This window comes from Manacus vitellinus, unplaced genomic scaffold, assembly GCF_001715985.3.
Source record: "Manacus vitellinus isolate BGI_N305 unplaced genomic scaffold, ASM171598v3 scaffold_12_pilon, whole genome shotgun sequence".
In the NCBI taxonomy this organism is placed as follows: domain Eukaryota; kingdom Metazoa; phylum Chordata; class Aves; order Passeriformes; family Pipridae; genus Manacus; species Manacus vitellinus.
In genome coordinates, this window is record NW_021938949.1 from 6,823,234 (window position 1) to 6,842,830 (window position 19,597).

At 45.0% G+C, this 19,597-nt stretch overlaps 1 protein-coding gene across 2 annotated transcripts in view; it reads right to left on the reverse strand.

The window, feature by feature from the left end:
• The window catches only part of SDK1 (sidekick cell adhesion molecule 1), a 388,490-nt gene that overhangs the window by 25,601 nt on the left and 343,292 nt on the right, over nt 1-19,597 (reverse strand). For both annotated transcript variants that reach the window (XM_018067288.2, XM_018067286.2), the window contains 3 exons: nt 17,607-17,708; nt 2,313-2,428; nt 435-621 (listed from right to left, as the gene is read on the reverse strand). In XM_018067288.2, coding sequence (XP_017922777.1) covers nt 435-621; nt 2,313-2,428; nt 17,607-17,708 — 405 coding nt within the window. The remainder of the gene's footprint in view (nt 1-434; nt 622-2,312; nt 2,429-17,606; nt 17,709-19,597) is intronic.

The window sequence follows — 19,597 nt, forward strand, 5'->3', positions numbered from 1 at the left end:
CACAGAATGTCCAGCACAGGCACTGCTCAGCCTGATTGGGTGGCTGCTGATCCAGTTTTAAAAACAATAAGAAGGAATTCTAAAAAGCATGCTAATCATCTCACAGGAATGTCTGGGCAACTTCCAGGCACTGGAGATGAGTTCCTTGGCATTTCCAGGTATGACAGCGGAAACCAGAAACAGTCCCACCGACCGGTTCCTTCTAGGCCAGCTTGTGAAGGGAGTGGTCCTTCTGCGACTCCATTCTCTCTTCTGCTCTATCCCTCCCACACACTCCACTTACTGGATGCTTTTTTCCCCACCCTTCAAGACCATTACAACGTAAACCCAAACACCGGTGCCCTTCTGCATGCCCCCATTTCCCTTGGCCACTGCCCAGGTCCGTGCTGGCCATCCCCAGGTCTGAGCTGTGGGACAGGACAGCGCTCCCGTACCCGCCTGGTGCGTCCTGCCCTGCGAGGGGCTGCTCCGGGGGCCGTCCCCGGCGGCGTTGAAGGCGGAGATGCAGACCATGTACCGCGTGTGGCTCGTCAGGTTCTTCAGCCGGACCGTTGTCTCCGGGAGGAAAAGGACCTTCACTTTCTCCGTGTCATTCTGGGTGTCACTCTCCCAGTAATAAATCTGTTGGGACAGTAAGAGAGAGAATCACTAAGGTTGGAAAAGCCCCCTAAGATCATGAGCTAAACCATGAACCCAGCCTCACAGTGTTCACCACTAAACCATGGCCCCAAGTGCCACGTCAACACTCTGAACACTTCCAGGGATGGCAATTCCACCACTTCCCAGGGCAGCCTGTTCCAATGTCTAACTACTCTTTCAGTGAAGAGATTTTTCCTAATTATCTAATCTAAACCTCCCCTGGCACAACTTGAGGCCATTTCCTCTCATCCTATCAAATGTTCTAGTATATCCTACACCTAGAAAATATCTGGGCATTGCAGCTATAAAAGACCAGGAAGATGGTGCAAGCCTTGCTCTGGACTCCTCTGTTAAATAGGATACTAAGGTTTTTCAGCATGTGCCAAACCTTTCCCTTTGGCAAATTCCCCTGAGTCCAGAGACCATGCAGCTGAGTACATCATTCAAAAACAGAGCACAGGCTGAAGAATATGGCCTAGTGACAGCAGATATGAGCTGCCAGAGTTCAACGAGGAGAGGTCAGTTTTAAATTCTCCCTGCAAAGCAAGCTGCCTGTCAGCACTGGCATCCTGATACAATGGCCCACAGCTCACCTCTGTACACACACAATGGTTACATCACTGGTGTTCACAGGACAGCCAGGCAAATGCCTCCCTGAAGAGGGTAATAAAGTTTTTCCCTAAAGCTCCTTGAGGTGCTTTCCCCCATGCTTCCCTTACATAATTTTTATCCCTGTGCTGTAAAATTAGGCTTTGGAGAAGTTGTTTCCAAGAGGAAAAGTGGTGCCAGCCCTACTTATTGGACAGGCCTGGCAGCGAGAGCCTTACAACAGGCCAAAGCAAGCTAGAGAGTCGAGAGAACAAGCCAAGGCAAGACTCCACCTTGGCTCTCCAAGCCAAGCTGCTAAAGCCATCTATATATGTACAAAAGGGAAAGGACAGGAATTGATATATAAGGATGCTTGTTACTGCCAAGAAGGGATGCCAGATTATTCACATTGGCTTGGCTTTCCTTCACTTATGGATCTAAATTCATGGAGAGAGGCAGAGCCAGACACTGAACCCAAGCCAAGCTCCAGTGTTTGTAGACTTGCCCATTTCCACTCTCTGAGGGTCCATTCTCATGCTGGAGATGCTGAGCAACGTGCCTCTGCAACGTGCTCATCTCCTATGAACCAAATGCAATTAATACTCCGACTTAATTTTGTTAGAGTTAAGGAAATGAAGTAATTCTTCCAAAATCTGATCTGGCTCAGGCTTCTAGCTGGGAGAAAGTTCTGCTCTTCCTAAAGGCTTGTACCATTTGATAGCTAGAAAGCTCAGTTAATTTTCTTCAATACATTTCTTGCCCCCAGCTCTTATGTGTCTGTGTTGCTTTTTGGAGCAGATATGTTGCCTGCATAAGTGGAGCTACCTCCTTATCTGCATGCCCTGTTTCCCCATGCTCTATTTGTCCATAAATAACAACACACTTTCCCTTTTCTCTCCTCTCCCCCTCCCAATCTCATTCTCTTTCTTTTGGTTTAGGGACTTAGTGCTGTTTCTGTACTGCATTCTGAACGCTGTTTTAATTTGCCTTATGCGGTGAGGGCAACTGCAGTTTGTAGAGCTATCTCACAAGTAAATAGCAATGCCAAGCAAGATAAATGAAAACAGTAGAAACAGGAGGATTGCCTTGTAGCCTTGGATGTTCCCATTTTGGCTGTCGGCAGGAGGGGGGTCCCAGGTGAGCTCCAGCTGGCTTGCAGAAAGGGAGTTTACTTGGATGTTCTGTGGGGCCAGCGCTGGTGCTAGAGACAAAGGAGGGCAGAAGAATTAATAGTGACAAGCAGAACTAGTTCATATCCAGGCTGCAGTTTTCTATTTGCAGAAGTACCCAGGACAGACTCTGTTTATGCCACAAGTCAGCACAGGGAGCCAGCCCCAGGGTATCTGAATCACCGGCATGTCTCAGTACACGTGGAGTGAGGAGCAGCTGAGCCTCAGGATGTGGTTGTGTTCTGTTCCATGCAGGCTGAGTTAGACACTGAATCAATTCAGTCCTGCCAGCAGCTTTGGAAAAGAAAAGAGAATTTTGTCTTGGTTCTCTGGTACTGTTTGGGGCTTGCCTTTGTCAGTGGTTGATGCTCCTGATTGGCTGCTCCTGCAAGTCACCGTGAGCAAGGATTCCCTGTCACCATCACCCTGGGCTCCCTCTCAGCAGCAGCTCTTACAACAACTTGCTCCCAAGGCTCCAGGACTTAGGGCCAAAATACTGCCTAATATTACCTCCAAACCCAGTCAGACACTAATCAACTCACTAATATTTTATGTATGACAAAAAGACTTTTAGTTTGCTGCTTGTTAGCTCTGCTTTGATTACACCTCCACATGCACATGCTGGCTCACTTTGGCTCCTGATGGCATTCTTTGCATTGTGCTGTGCTAAAAAACTGATCCTTAAGTGCACCTGGGTCACTCCATCCTTCCCTTTGTCAGGCTCCAACTTGGTGCAGGTGGATTTTCCTCCCCAGTGGCTAGAGAGGACACTCTGTTTTCCTGACCTGCTGTCTCTGCCTCCGGCAGGTTTTAACAGAACAGCTCACGTTCTGTTCACAGAAAAAGGTGCCGAAGCGTGTCCTGTTCAAACTCCAGAAGTAGAGAGAGAAAGGCAGGGCAAAGGGTACACTCCTCCTTTCTCCATGCTCACGGTGCCATAGCCCTCACTCTGCCCACCTGAGAGAGTTGTCTCTTTTCTCTCTGCCTCTTTATGGGCCATAAATAGAAGTGATAAAATATTCACCACTCGAGCTGGATAGCCCCGGTTAGCTGTCCCTCTGGAGACTTCTTTCTTAAGAGAGAATGACCTTCATAAGTCACACTTTTCCACCAATACTCCCTCCCCCCAGAGTTATAAAATAAAAAAGTAATTAACACCCACTCAGCCTGACACCAACTATTTATTTTGTTCTAACTGTGTGGTTTCCATATTATCACTGCCCACCCTGCCGTTAATGGAAATGTTAATAACCAGCGCCAGGTTGTTGTGACAGATGCTTGGGCTCATTATCAGAAATTCTTATTTACCGCTCCATTAAACGACAGAATCGCACAAAAAAACAATTCAATCAAAACTAACTGGAGGAATTTTAACAGCCACATTAATAATCCAAAACATAAATAAAGTTAATGTCTTTTGCATGTTTGCCATCGGCAACTCCATTGCAAAATTATCGCTATACAATTAAAACGTGGAAGGTAAAATTGAAAATAGCCTTTATCCCAGGGCTCCATTTAAACTATTTGTTTATTATATTTTTTTTTGTTTCCTTTTTGGCTGGATGGTGAACGCATGAGGTGACAGTGACCATCAGTAAAGCGCAGCTTGTTCCTAGGGGTGCACTTATCTAATTGCTGCCCTGCCTTCAGTGCTCGGTGGAGGAGCACAGGCAGCAGCAGCTGGCTGGCTGGCTGCCCTCAGTGCAACTGAGTGCTGCTAAGGACCAAAAACCTCAATATTTTGAGACTTTCACAGCACAAACCATAGCGTGAGGCCGAACTGATCACAGAGCACAAACCTGAGACACATCTGGGAGATTTGTAAGATGACACGTTCAGGGAAACAGGAATATGCACAATCACAGAAGAAAATGGAACACTTCAGCAGTGTATTTTCTTTCTAAGGACTGACACTACTGTCTGTCCTGAGCTGACAGCTTCAAAGTGCTCTCAACACCCAAGTCTGAAGCAGCACCTACAAGAGCATTTTTGTTTGGATGCCATGTGCCAGCCTGGAACAAACACTGCTTCCGAGATGTGACCATCAGAAGGGATGGCGTGTGCAACCCACTGCCAGAAAAACAATGCTCTTTCTCAAACCCTTCCTGGAGTACATCTGAGAAACACAGTGGTTAAAAACTGCCAGGGATAACTCTGCATTGACACATTTGCTGTTGGAGCTGCACTTTTGCTGGCAAGGCAGCGGAAAATTTGATGGGAGGAAGAAAAGAAAATACAGTGTGGAAAAAGACATTTCTCTTCGCTACCCCAGAGCCTCCACGAGATGCAAATTGTTTGGTTTTGTGCCCTTTGAGTCTGTCCCTCTGTTCAACTTTCAAAGGCTGATGTGTCCCTCCTCTTCTAAGCACAGATTTCTTGTTGACAGCAAGGGACAGCAGAAAAGTGCTGCTGCTGCTTGATGTGGCTCTGTGCAGACAGCACGTCCCATTAAGGGTGAAATGAAATACTTCAAAAAGAAGGAAACACATCCCTAAAGACCCTACCTGTTTGCAATCCTAAACCATTCCCCGAATATATGGACAGCCTGTGCCAATAAAAGCAAGTGCATTTTAAAGGTGAACTCAAAAGGCTTTTACCTTCTAGGAATGCAGTTCGAGATTACTGAGCTCGAAATTTTTCATGGCTGTTGAAATCTCCAGTACATAAAAAGCAAGGTTAAAGCTGCATTCCTCACACTGCTTTAGGTGTCAGTGACATTATCAACTATAGCAGGAGCTACACAGACCCCTGAGGGTCCAAACACAGCTCTTGGCAGGGGGAAAGCATTTCACTCCCTCTGAAAATAATATCTGTGCATTCACGAAGTCTAATTCGGTGCACGTACCCTGCCTTGAAATCTCAGGCAGATATTTGTAAACATCTCTTTTCTTATCTGATTTCAATTTACCTTTGAGATTCTCTCCTTGAAACTCTCTCTCAGTCAAAACGTAAGGAGAAAGACTGAGCAGGTTGTACAGTAATTAGTAAAAAATAATAACAAATATGTGCTGGGCTGATGTTGGCAGGATCACATAAAGACAACAAATCTATCTAGAAACGTGGTGAGAGTGTCAAAATGAGCCCATAAATAAAGTTACACATCTAAATCCACATTCAAACATATTACTGCCCTCATTTTCCAGCCATACCGAGCAGCCTCTGCTCTCACTGCAGGCAATTTGAGCTTGCAAATGCTTATAACCTTTAAAGAGAAGGTGTTTAAAATCCCTGGTGGCCTGCCTGCTCCAGAGCTCTGTGCACTGCAGAGGGTTCACCTCAGCTCTTCTCACTTGGGATATTTTCTCTCTGGGTTGTGTGGCACTGAGAGCTTTTCATCAATATGAAACTACTATTCCTTTTCTCAGTGACAGTCACCACGATGCTCTGTGGCACAGGTAGGCTACAAATCCTTGTGATTCATTGTGTAAACTTAATAACTAGTTTTGTGAAGCATTCCTTGCTGCTCTTATATCTGCTCCAGTTTCTGGGTAGCACAGGATTTCTCCTCTACTGGTTTTCTAATTGTTTCTGTAATGCCAGTATTATGCCAGGAAATTCACGGACAAGTCTGGGACAAGATTCCCTGATGCTCACATGCCATTTGAATAAACATGTAGGCCAAAAACAAGGAGAAAAATGCAGTGAAAGAGGCTGAAGATTTCCTGAGCATCACCTTGATCCCAAACAATCCCAAGCGAATTTCTGTTTTGTAAAGACCTCTGATCCTTTTCTATCCAGCAAGCCTTTCCCTCAGTTCATCAAAGCATGCCTTGGTGAACATATCTGCCTTTACTCCCTAGTAATCGATATATTTGCATTTTGGTGTTAGCACCTAAAGGCCAGAATCTCATTGCACAATGTGTTGCATAAACACAGAACAAAGAGACAGCTCCAGGCCCCAAAATCCTCTAATCTGTACGTCTCCACATTACAATGGAGGAGTGTTTGTAGCAGGTTCTGAGTATCAGCTGTAATGTTATCAAACTAGTGAGTAAAAACAGGGAGAAGGCACAGCAACATTCACTGGAGCATGTGCTGATGGTTAAATCTTGCACACCAGTGCCTCCAAAGTTTACTCACTGGTTCCTGGCACACACAGCCCTGGAAAATAGGGCTGGGAAGGGTTTGGAGAGGGCTCAGACATCACCCTCCTGTGTCACACCAGGATCAGCTTGCTGGTCAGATGTTCATGTCATTTCCATCACTGACTTTCCAGATTGCCCTGCCATTCCCACACAAGCTCCGCCAGCATATCTCTATTTTAAGAACTCTTAAAACAGGGATATGAATAATACTGCTATTTTAAAAATAAAAATAAATTAGAGATATATATAAAATACATAACAGTAACTCATAAAATAATTATTTTTTGATGCCTAACCTAAACCATCCTCAATGTATTTCAGTTATATCCCTGCAGTGGCACGGAGAACAGATTGTTTCTTCTTCAGCTGTGGCCACTGCCCTCAAGTAGATAAGCAACAGTTAAGTGGATTCAAAAGCCAAACACAACACAACAAACAGAAGGTCACGAGATAAAACAGCGAGACTGATCTGCAGAACAGGCAAAGTGGAACACAAAGGGCTTTCCTGCAGTAAGGGCTTAGAGAAGGAATGCAAGGATGGTACCTCTCAAGACCAAAAAGGCGGATCTCCAGATGTTTGCAGTCACTCCCTCGTATGAAGGAAAAGCAGCACGAGAGAAAAATGTTTGGTGTTTATTGGCCATTTTCTTACACTGCCTGTGTAAGAGCAGCGGGAGCAAGGGAAGGAGCTTCCCCTGTGCAGCAGAACCTCCGTGCCATCAGGAATGCTGCCATCAGGAATGCTGCGGGAGCGATGCTGATTAGTTCAATAACAATTAGTTAATTGTGCTTCAAAGCCAGCTACTGCGAAGCTGCTTTCCGCTGTGACAAAGCAGCACAAGCTATATTTAGAATGTAAAACATGTTTCCCACTAATTTCTGGCTGTTTTAAGCCAGGCTACATCTTGTGATGGAAGTCTGTGCTTTTTCCAAGGACTGTGCTTTCTGTGGTTACTCAGACGTATTTCAGAGGCTCTGAGAGAGGCAGAGCCATACACGAAGCATGTGGGTCCTAACCCCTCCAACACATTCCATTTGCTAACACTGGACCTGAGTGCTCCCACCCTCTTACTCAGGAATGGCAATTTGGCACCAAAACCCAGTGCTCTGCCAGTCATTAAGTCGTCAGGCTTGTGTCACCCTGTGACACGAAATGAGTCTCAGCAAAGGAGCATCTGGTCTCCCCATCTTTAAGAAGTACAGGCCGTTCACTTAAGAGCTGGACTTGATGATCCTTGTGGGTCTCTTCCAACTCAGAATATTTCGTGACTCTCTGAGAAGCCCAACCTGCTACTGGGTGGGGGAGGAGGTTAAAGCAGCTGGAAAACCAGGTTTTAGTTGGAAATAGCCCTTTTCAAGGGATATTGATGTATGTTATGAATGTGTTGATTTACACAGTTGCATAGATTGGTGTAAGAGAAACTGAAACATTTCTTATCATACCAATGTAAGTCAACACAAGAAGAATAACGCCTCTTTCACCTTCGTGAATGCTGATGAAGAGAGAGCACAATCTAGTCAATGCAAAAATAAAAAGACAAACCTCTTTTAGTGGAAAAGAAGGGGTGGAGAGGAGAAAGAGAACAGCTGTCAGGATGGGGACTTTGGGAGTCTCGCACACCCACAGTTGGTTTACTCCATATTATCCGTGTAGGCAAACACTTGGCTCTCTCTCCGTGCATACCACGCTCAGTACAGTAGGTGTGTTTTGCCACATCAAATTTTTAAGGGTAATTAAGTCATGAAAAAGCATAAATTAAAGCAGCTGCAAATGATACCCAAATGTAACATCCCCAGCTTCTTTGCTTAGCGCTGGGAAGCTTCCCAACATTGGCTAGGCAGGTCTTCAGCACCTGCAGAGATACGAGAGGGAAATGGGGGTGGAGGGAGGAAAGAGGGAGAGATATGTTCCTGCATATACTGGGGAAAGGGAAATGAAGCAAGGACTATAAATGGAGTATCCTTTCCATAGACACAGACCTAGGAGGTTACCTGCCAGTGCCTTTTTTGAACAGAGGAGGCATTCTCATCCTGTTCCTCACCATGTCTTCCAGGGGTGGTGAAAATACTGTTCCTGTGATCGCTAATCTTTTAAAGAGGGGTTTGGATTTCCCAACGAGCCATGTGCAATCTGGGATTTTCATGGGAGAGGCATGATCTGATTGGTACAGAAGAAATTACCGTGTCTGCAACCACGGTGAACCTCAGGGAACAGTGCTGTGAAAGAGTTAGAGCTCGCAAACAAAAACTACACACTCTCCTTTTGCTGAAGCCCACAGTTCTACTCAGCTAACACAACCCTAAAATAGGCTATCACATTGCATACTGAGATTATCCATCAAAGGAGTGAGAGTGCCTGGCCCAAAAGTAAAGCCCTTACAGAACTGTCAGACTGCCTCTGGGAAGGGCATACAGGTGGTTAAACCAAGAAGGGGGGGGGGGGAATAATAAAATGAGCTTTTTCCTCTATTTCTTTCATGTCAACAAGGATATGATCCCATGCAGGCAGGCAGCCCATCAGTCAGCAGAGACGGGCCACGAGCAGGAACAGCAAGAGTCTGACAGCATTAGGTATGCACAAACAAACACACAGGCAGGAACCTACAGCTAACCCCCCCTCTCACTTACATCCATGCAAATTAGGGTTAGCTCCTAAAATCCCCTCTCACTCGCATTCAAATAAGGGTTTGCTCTGCTATAACTCTGAGAGCAAACCCAGCATGAACATTGTGTATTGTAGAGCAGTGTCAGCTCTGATGAGCCAGGATTTCCCCCCAGGAGGTACTGAAGGTTGTTCAAGGGGTGCTGAAGAACTCCTGAGTGTTTGGTACTCTGACCTGATCGTCTCTGCTATGCATTGGGAGGAGTGGGAGCAGTTCTGGAGGGAAAGTACTGCTCTCCACTCTCTTAAAAAACTCTGCCCATTAGAGAGGCAAAATTACCCATTTCAGGCTATTTCCCCAGGCTCTCCAGTTCCCAAGATTCCTCCTCCTCCATTTATACTCATTTTCCACTTACTATAATTTGTTAATCCCACATTTGAATATCATAAAACCACAAGTTCATGGCAGCTGACAAAAGCACCCACTTCATGGCCACTAAGAGCAATGGCAGCACCTACTGAAGTCTAGTCAGGACCAGCAACTCCTTATGCTCCACTGAAGCCAAGAGAGCCTATCAAATAATCAGGGCGAATCTCCACTGGGTTTGCCATATACCAAATGTCAAAAGCCAATCAGAAAAAAGTCAGAGGGCACAGGTGAGATCTGCCCCTGCAGTAACCTTTTGCTGTGGCTTTTTGCTGTGAATTTGGGTAGCTGACCCCCCACGAGGGATTAAGTTAGGCTTTACAGATTGCAATGGTCAGAGAACACCAGGGAGCCCACAGAGGACTGTGTTCTTGTGCTCCTGGGGAGAGAGAGATTAAATTTAAATTTTCTTGACTCTCACTGAGAGTTTTCTCTTTGTTTATTTTTCATCCTTGAGAGCTGCAGCTCAGAACTGCAGTCCTACACCCCCATGTCATCTCAGTGTCTGGACTGCTGTGACCAAAATATTTTAGACTATTGCTAATTCATACTTTCATAACGGCATTTTTTTTTTGTTTGTTTTCTGTCTACAACAGACAACCTGAAAAGCCTCCAGTTCTGTGATTGACGACGGATATAGCAAACAGATGTCAGAAAAGAAAACCAACTGTGTTTCTCCACAGCTGGCTTCACAGCAAAGCTGTACAGAGGAGGCAAAGCCACGGGAGTTGAGACCCATATGAAAATACTTACAACATTTTGCTCACATATCCCAGGATGACTGCAAACAAGCAGAGCAGGACTGCACAATTAGAGGAAATAGAAATTTGGCTGCAAATACAACCCTTTAGTTGAAAGCACTTGAACTCCAGCCTGTGTCTGCTGGAATAGGGGTTATCAGCCAGGGCCTTCCCTACTTCTTTACCAGAGCAATTTATGGTTCGTTTGACTTTACTACTGATTGCTTCTGTTTCTGAAAGGAAGGTTAATTCCTTTGCTTTTAATGGAGTAGCTCTGTTGTTAGTTCAGTAAAGCTTTGCATACACGATCAGGCTTCTCCTCCCTCCGCCCTCTGTGCACTGTGCAGGGATGTCCCTGCTCTCAGCTCTTCACAGGCCATATAACACTGCAGCAGAACAGCTAATTTGTCCTTCCCCTCCCACTGCTGCTCCCACCAACTGCAGCACTAAGCCAGGAGCCCTCGTGATGGATTTGGGTAGGGACAGTCTGTCTGTCTTGGGCTACAGTCAGCAATGAGAACCCACATCAAACTGTTGGGGTTGTGAGATGAAAGTTCATCATCTGAGCAAAACACCGCATGGCTCCCGCAGCCCAGCACCTCCCGCCCCAATGACTGTCGTGGCGGGGAGAAGCGAGTGCAGTTGATCAAAAACTGGTGATGTTTTTGTTTGGACAGAAACATCTTTCCTACACTGAGACGTGATAAAAAGAGGCAATTAGACCCGAGCTAAGCAGGAGCTGCCGCACTGCATAAAGCATTGTGCTGTACCAAAGGCTGCTTATGACCAATATTAACAACTTAATGAGCTGTTAATGAGGCGCGCATTCAGCTTTTACTTGCAGCATGAAAACATTGCAAATCATTTTAGGGAGCTTCTGGATTGTCAATGGAGAATTAAAGATGTCAAATAAGCCCATCAAATCTATGTCTCAATCTGGACACTGCTTTCCAGTGCATTCACTTAAAATTCCTTCTCCTATATGGTAGAATAACTTGCTTTGACAGCAGTACGACGCTCAGACTTTGCTTCCTTCTGCCTTGACATTAGATTTCAGTCCCCAGAGAGCTGCAGGGATGTCTTTTTGACATGTTGACATTAAGGACACTTCTTCCACAGACTCACACTGGCATGGGTTTACTTTCTGTCTTGCCATTGTAAGAGCAGCGACTGAGCTAAGCTACCAAATCTGGAAGTCTAATTAGGAAACCTTTGCAATCATCAGTAAACAGATTAAGAATGTAAAATTACCCTTAAAAAAAATAGCCAGTTTGAGTAGGAAAGGGAGCCAAGGTTTATAGAGAAAATTCATTTCCATAACTCCCCAGCATTGCAGAAATACCAGTAACACACAAGCAATGCTCTAATGTGGGCACACTTTAGTTTGTTAATTTTTACTGTCCTGTCACAGCCCTGTAGGATTAAATCCTGCAGCCAAGTGCCATCTACAATGCTGTTGCCTCCAGTGGAGCTGCATTGATGGGAACAACAAATTCAAGTTGGACTTGTTGCAGATAAGCCCCAAGTGGAACCTGGAGAAGTTTAAAATCCACCAAGAAATACTGATGTGATGTATCCTGCTCTCAGAAATGGAATGCTGTTGGGATACAGGCATATGGGTTCCCAAGAGAAACTGGAAAGAGGTTACTTTTCCAATCCAAAAAGGAAATGTCTCACCACTTTTTTTTCCATGTCCATCTTCCTACAGTTTCCCTTTCTTGCTCTGCTCTGACTTTACTCTCTCTTTTAGCCCATTGCTGGAGAAAACAGCTTGGATCTTTAACTCCAAGCTCAGAGACGACCTTCTCCTTCCTTAGGGAGAAAGTGGGGACAGGATGACAACCCAGTGTTGCTCCTGGAGCAGGGCATCCCCAGGATGACTTGGGTAAAGCTCATTCGGAACTGAGCATGACATTGGAACAGCTCTGCAGGTTCTTTAGGTTTAAAGGGGAGGTGAAAAGGACAATTAGTTTCAAACACTCAGCCATCCTCCAAAAGTAGCCTTTTGCTCATGTCCAGAGGTGTCAGCAATTAAAAGGCAAATTCTGTAACATTTCAAAGGCTTAGTGCTATTAAAGGGCCAAGGAAGTTCAATCCCTTTGTTTAAAGTTTGAGCAAGTGAAACCAGTAATTTATTTACTGTGCTACTTCCCAATAGCTTCCCTCCATCCCCTTTTGTTTATCAAGGGAAGATACTGTCCCTGGGCTGACAGGTTTTAGACTGCTGCAATGTGAAATGGCCACGATAATCCTTCCCTTCCCTCCTCCAGTGGCATCTGGGATGGAACTGCCCACCCAGCTCTTGCAGCTGTGCCAGCAGCAACGTGCTCCGTATCTGCATAGGCACAGTCAGCCCACGTGTCCCACACAGATAGGAGAAAACAGCCACGGGGCCACGGCAGCTGATTGAAGCTGCCAGCTCTAATGCGCTGAAATGCTGTCATTCCTCTCCCAGGCTGTTAACAAGGAGGCACAGGGGACTGCTCTGAACAGCATCTCCTCTGCTGTGTTTGGGGTAGGGAAGGAGATAAAGCTGCTGTGCTGTAAGAGAAAGGGCTGCCCAAGGTAGTGCTGGGGGACCCCCTTCTGCAGAAAGCGACCTCCGATGGGGAGGCGGCACCACGTGGGGTGTTCTGAGTGAACACATCAAAGAGCGAGGCCAGCAGAGATGGAAACACCCAAGGACAAGGCAGCCTTGTTCTGCCAACCTTCTCTGCCATTACCAAAGAGACAGAGGGACATTGCCCCAGCACAGATAACCAGGTAAGGAGGAACAAGAGCTCTGTGCTAGAAGCAGTTTATGAAGGGGGACCAAGTACCTGGAGTCAAGTCTTTGCTTCCTTACAAGCGTTCTTTGTTCTTATCATGGCTTCCTCCCTCAATTTAGCCTTCTCTTTCCCAAACCTAATTCACTATTTTTAGTCTTGGAGCTTTCCAGATGGTCTCTGTTTCTTGACTGCAAAATGCTGGAGATAGTCAGGCAGCGCCAAGTGCTTCCCCTGACATTACTGGCAGAGCAGATCTTCCCTCCCTGTGTCAGCTACAGGTGAACAAAATGAATTTTGTGAAGTTCATGAACACCTGTGGAGCTGCAGACAGGAGGGCAGATGAAAATAATTGCAGATAACAGGAAGAAATTTGCTTTGGTGTCTGCTAGCTTTGCACCAAGAGGTAGATTCAGCTTTTCAAGACACAGGTAAGAAGCAGTCATCCCTTTCTCCCATTCCTGTTCCTTTCCAAGCTACAGTTTCACTTGGAAGAAAGTGAGAAGGCCAGGAGACCTTCTCTGAAAGATGATGGTACAACAAAGGCGACATTTCAATGGGGGACATGTAAAGAAAGGGATCTGTCTCCCAGCTCCTTTTACTCCTTGCCTTTTCCATCATAGAACCAACTCTCAGGGATCATCATTAAAAAGAACAACAATAACAACCCAGCCCCATCAGTTCTTGAGAATTCTGAAGGTCACCAATGTCACCATCAGTTATAATGACACACATCACTCCCCTCTTCACACAAATGGGTTTACAACCTGTTTAAAGGCTAGTGCCTCTTGGAGCACTTCACCCCTTCTGCCACCTCCTCTTTCCACACACATATTCTACTCCAGCAGCAGCTGCTGTAAGAAATGATGAGTTCCATTATTTCTCATCCAAAACATCTTTGCAGTATATGGGAGAAGCACGGAAGGCTGCAGGCTCGTTAGCACAGGATTTGTATTGCCACCTTTTATTTCATTCACCTTCCCAAATTAGGTGAAGCACGGCTGCCCCAAACCTGTGATTTCTGTTTAATTAAAATGCAGGTAGTGGAGTCTCCAGAACTCCAGAGCCCACCACACAATCAGGTAGTGACAGCAACCTGGTAGAATAATGCTCTTGATATAGTGGCTGCTCTAACAGAGTCCTAATTTCAGTCGGGCAGAACAGCACCTCTGGTAGCAGCTGTGTTTCGGGCTGGGATGAATATCAGTACCCAGCCTCTCGCTGAACACTCACTGCCTTCCCAATCAAAGCCAGCATCCCTGACAGCTGAACTGTTAAATGAATTAACAAGGCAAAAAGGGGGCTTGCCAGCGGGGCTGCGACTCCCTTCCTAATTTCTGCAAGTGGTGGCTTTCAATTTTTCTGTCATTTGTCAGGAGATGCACATGGTTCCCTAATGAGCAGGGCAGAGCTGCAGCCAGCTCGAAAAAGGCAGCGTTAGAGGATCTTCTGGTCCGTGGAGGAGAGGGAGCCAGATGCTTGAGGCAGGTGGGGGAAGGACATGGGCTCTGTTCAGACTGAACAGGCAGCACGTCCTTCCAGCTGCACTGAGCTCAAGGACTCGCAGCCTGCTCTCCCAACACGGGGAAGAACTGCTCTCCACACTCCACACCAGTGAGCTTTGCCAACACCCAGGCAGAACTCAAAATGGAGCCTTTGGTGGGGCTTTGATCTTGTGGGCTGCTATAAAAAGGTTTTGCCCCACCTGTAGAATAAAAAAAAAAACAAAAACACCGCCAAAAAAACCCCCAAAATATCCACACCACTTGCATTTAGCTTCCCTATTCCCCAGGCAAGTCAGGATATGGAGTTCTGTTACTCACACCTGGCCCATTGCCTGCCAGCAGGTTGTTCTCTCCCAAAACTTCCACCTGCCCATCAGTCAGAGGCAAGGAAGAACAGAGCACTCAGGCTGCCCGAAGAGGATGTTCTTTTGGCTGGGGTACAGCTCAACAGCACTTAAAGGCTGGAGAGAAACTCCCCATTTGGGTATTTTTTGCTCATTTAATTGAAAAAATTTGCAGAAGGTTGGTTTTCATGGCTGTTTCTTCTCCAAGTTTTTCAGGTAGATCTATTGCCTGCTGGAATTTTTATTACAAAAATCCAGATACAATGATAAGAAAATCTTCAAATCTAACAGGGGAAAGCACCAGAAGGATGGAAGGAATCACAGATACTTCTCCTTCTACATCACTCATCTGGTTGCACCAGACACAGAAGCTGAACAGCACATCAACCACTAGCAACATCAATACCCAAGGGAAATGGGTATTTTGACTGAGCTGGCCTAAGCCCAGCACATTTCCCCAAAGGCATGTGCTGTATATTCCTTTTTACGACCAAGAGAGGAATGTTCTTGCACCTCCCAGAATTACTGCAACACCTGTGGCAGAATGAAGCACCATTTAACAGCACTGGGACATCAGTTATCTGGAAGCTTCAGACCAGGGACTGGTCACCTTCAGTCACTCTGTGCCCAGTGCTATGCCTGTGTCAGCACTTGTTGTTTACTGGGAAGCTTTTCTCTGTTTTTAACCTGGATGCCCCATTGCTGGAGCTGAGCAGGCCCATTTTTTCCCCAGCTAGCTGCTTAACTGCCTTTACCATGGGTAAGAACATTGAGCAAACAATAACAACAAAAACTTGTATTTCCACAGCACACTTTGACTCAAAGGTGTCACAAATCAATTCAAAACTTAAATTGCAGTACCAGCTCCAATCACTTTACTCACAGTATAAATCACAGCCAGTTCTGGAGGTGGAAGAGGCAGTTATATAACAAAGCGTAATAACTTCACACAACAGGAGTGCAAATTGGCAGGAAGATCCTACATTCATCATTTCTACCACATGAACCTGGACTGTCCCTTACCAGAAGTAAATACAGCAACTGTAAAAAACCATCCAACTCATGCTACAACTTCAGATACACCAGTCCTGCCCGTGAAAGGAGTCCTCCTGGATATCATGGAATGGTTTGGGTTGGAAAGGACCTTAAAGCCCATCTAGTTCCAAACCCCTGCCATGGGCAGGGGCACCTTCCACTGGACACTTGGGAGTTATGTAAATATCTCAGTTTCTTCTCAAGTTTATCTCCCCCCATTGCCCTGTTCCCTGAGTTATGATAAGGAAGACCCAGAGAGTGGGATTAAAAGACGTGACATAACAGCATTTCCTTCTTTTCCCCAGCTGATTTTTTGTGCTGTGTACATGTGTTTAAGTGCAGACACTGGCTCCATTTGCAGCAGTGAGATATTTAGCTCTGAAACAAAAATGTATTTTGAAGCCAGATACAGTTGGCTCCACTTGGGACTTTCTTTGCTGCAGTTGCAGAAGTAAGTTGGAGCAGCAGCAAACTAGAAAAAAATGTAAATATTGCCAGCTGTCTCTCCAGAACCAGGCTGCTCTGATTAATTTATGATGTTTTCAAAGAAAGATGGTGAATGTTACACCATATTTGAAATGAAAAGGTTAAGTAGAGTTTAAAAAAATGCAGTGGAGTTTAAAAAAAATATGCTTTTACTTACTTTTGAGCAATAGAATATTTAATGGCTAATAATGAAATGAATTAGTGCTGAGTTTGATAGCTTCTACCTCCCACAGCCCTGAGACAGAGGAACAAAAGCATAACCAGACCCGTTCTCGGCAGCAGGCTGAACAACAGGAGAGTGTGTGCTGCCTCTTCTTGTTCTGAGCTTCAAAAGATGCTGCTGCAGAAGCTGATACCATAACTAACAACTATTTCAGTGCCAGCCTCTCTCCAGCTGGGGTCACCATAAATATGGCCCTGCCGCCGGGGCTGTGAGGAAGACATCAGCTACTGCAGTCCTGCCCTTCCCAGCTGGAATTACTGAGAGAACAGACTCAGCTGTGGGTTATCTGGGCTCTGCAAAACCACCCAGAGAAATGCCTACTTAACTGTTTCGTCCTGATTTCCACCTCCAGCCTTCCACTGGAGGGATTTTAAAATGATCAAGTTACGATTCATAATGGACTCGTGCACTAAATCCACATGAACAGACCATGACCAGTGACCATCAACCACTGACCCCTCAGGTTCTGAAGGGGCTGGATGGTACAACAGAATCTGTTATCTGTGCCTCCAAAGCCAGCATTAAACTGGACACGGTGTCTTCTTGCTTCAAGAGCATAAAAATACAGCCAGGTGTGGTGCAAGGCAATGTCTCTACACGGCGAGTTATAAAATAAAAGAACCAGCTTTCCAAGTCTCCCTTGTTTTGTAGTTTTGTTTCTTTTCCCTTGTGGCTTTCCTGTGCTCCACTTTTCACTTCTTCAACTTGAGTCAATTTTCCCCTCAAGCTAATTTGGTATGAACAGCCATCCTCCTGCAACTCCAAAAATATTTCCTTTTCTTTCTTTCAGATGCCCTTTCTCCCCTTGTTCGTGCAGACCAAGTGGCTTTCCAATGGCAAGAAGCTGTCAGTGCCAACTTATTCCAGGAGGCTACAAAAACTGTTTGTGTTTTCAAATCATCCCCTCTATGAGCAAATATTAAATATTATCTGGAGAATATTAAAACATGCTGGTACTTTAAAAAAAAATAAAATCAACCAATTTTTTTTTTACTTACCTGCTTCACCCACAAATACTTCCACTGGTGTGCTGGTAGGGCTCTCACCAATGACATTGTATGCTGTCATTAGTACTTCATATCTCTTGTATTTTTTCAACTCTGAAAAGTAAAATATTATATATTAATATTCTATCTTATCATTTATACTATATTACAGATATTTTTAAGACTCCAAGACCTCTTCATCACCATACTTCTCTCTTGGGACACACAGCAATAGAACAGTACAACAGTGCAATGTACTCCATCCTTCCTTAATTCATGGCAGGATTTGAATAATTATGAAAGGTATTTGTGTTGAAAAGGTAGGATTGTCCAGATATTCCTGATGAATATTTAGCTAGAGGAACATCTCTAGGTCATTCTTAAGGACAGAAAATGGCTTTGAATGTCAACATATGGGCTCCTTTCCATCTCTACTGGTAGGAAAGAGCTGCAAGCCTTTGCCTAATCCCAGGGATGTTCATCTAGGGAGGCATTTGGCAACTGTGCTGCTCAAAAATGCCTCAGGTGAAGCAGGGTGCAGAGGAAAAACTGCAGTGGGGCATCTGGAGTCCCATTCCAAGTACTCCACGGGGATCCTTCTCCTTCAGCGTGACCACAGCCTGACCATCAACCACAAAGAGAAAGAAGAATTTGAAGGCTGGACTCCATTTGACCACCAGGCACCAAATTCCTTTGCTGACACAGAGAAACTACTCTGCCAGATGAGGCAGGAGAGTGAGAGAAGCGTGAAAAAATCTAGAAAACCCAGTTGTATGCGGGTAATTAACTGATGCAAACGAGGGTGGAGTAGAATCACGTCAACGTCATTAGGGGAGGCAGCGCCTGAGCAGTTTCAGATTTTGCATTTTCAGGATGAAAGAATCAATCCTAACAGATATATTTATCATCTACAATATTTAACAGGGAGATTAGAGTAAGAGGGCGATCAATAATATAAATTGCCCTATTTAAATGAGGTTTGAATTAAGACACGCATGGCCAGGGGTCCAAATTTCTCCCTTTGCCAATAATTTTCCCTGCTATCTATGAATCAGATAGTCCCCTTAACTCGCTGGCTGACAGTATGCCATTGGTTTGGCAAGGTTCAATGAGCCTAATTATATAAGTTTGTCTAATTTCAGTTTCATAGAAGTGTTTACAAGAGTTGTGCTCCCATATCTGACTCCGAGTCCAGCATCATTCCCCAGTCTCGGGCATACTGAAAATGATATTTGATACATCCCTAATTTTTTGATGCGATACCACTAAACTCAGATGGACTGAAAAACGTGTAGCAAGGAAATCAGCAGTAATGGAGCTAAGTTCATAAACAAACAAAAAATAGTAGGATATATAGGATATAGTCGTGGGCAGCTTGTACAGTGAAACTTTATTTTCTGCCATGAAAAGCCACAAGGGAGATTTTAGTGTTAACTGGATGTGGAAGAAAATGGAACACATGAGAGTTCATGCATGCAACTTTCAGTGGGGATAGGGCTTCATGTTTTTGTTTTTTTTTTTTTTTTAGCCCATCACAATCTGTGACTCAAAAGCCTTGGGCAAAACCTATCTAGTGAACCATCATCACCACAAAGCATTTTGCCTTTTAACTCTGTCGAATGTTATTTTATTCATTTCCAATTGAAAACACCTCTGGAGATGCACATAAATTCATTGGGCCCTCTCTAAACTGGCCTCGTACTCCATGGAATGCCTGAGCATCGCAGTGCTTGAATCATAGAACTAATGATGTGATACAGCTAAGCTCACATGGACTGCAAAATATGTAGCAAGCAAATCAAAATTCATTTAGCATCAGCAATACTGGGTTGTTACAGTCAATAATGTTTTACCTTCCCAGCAGCCACGTTTTTACAACAGCTACCTACTTGCATCATCGATGTCTCTTGGCGTAGGGAAAGCAAAGGCTTAAAGAAAAAAGAAACTGGAGAAAGCAGAATCATTAATCTGTGTTGATTTCTGCTGGATCCACTGAGGAGAGC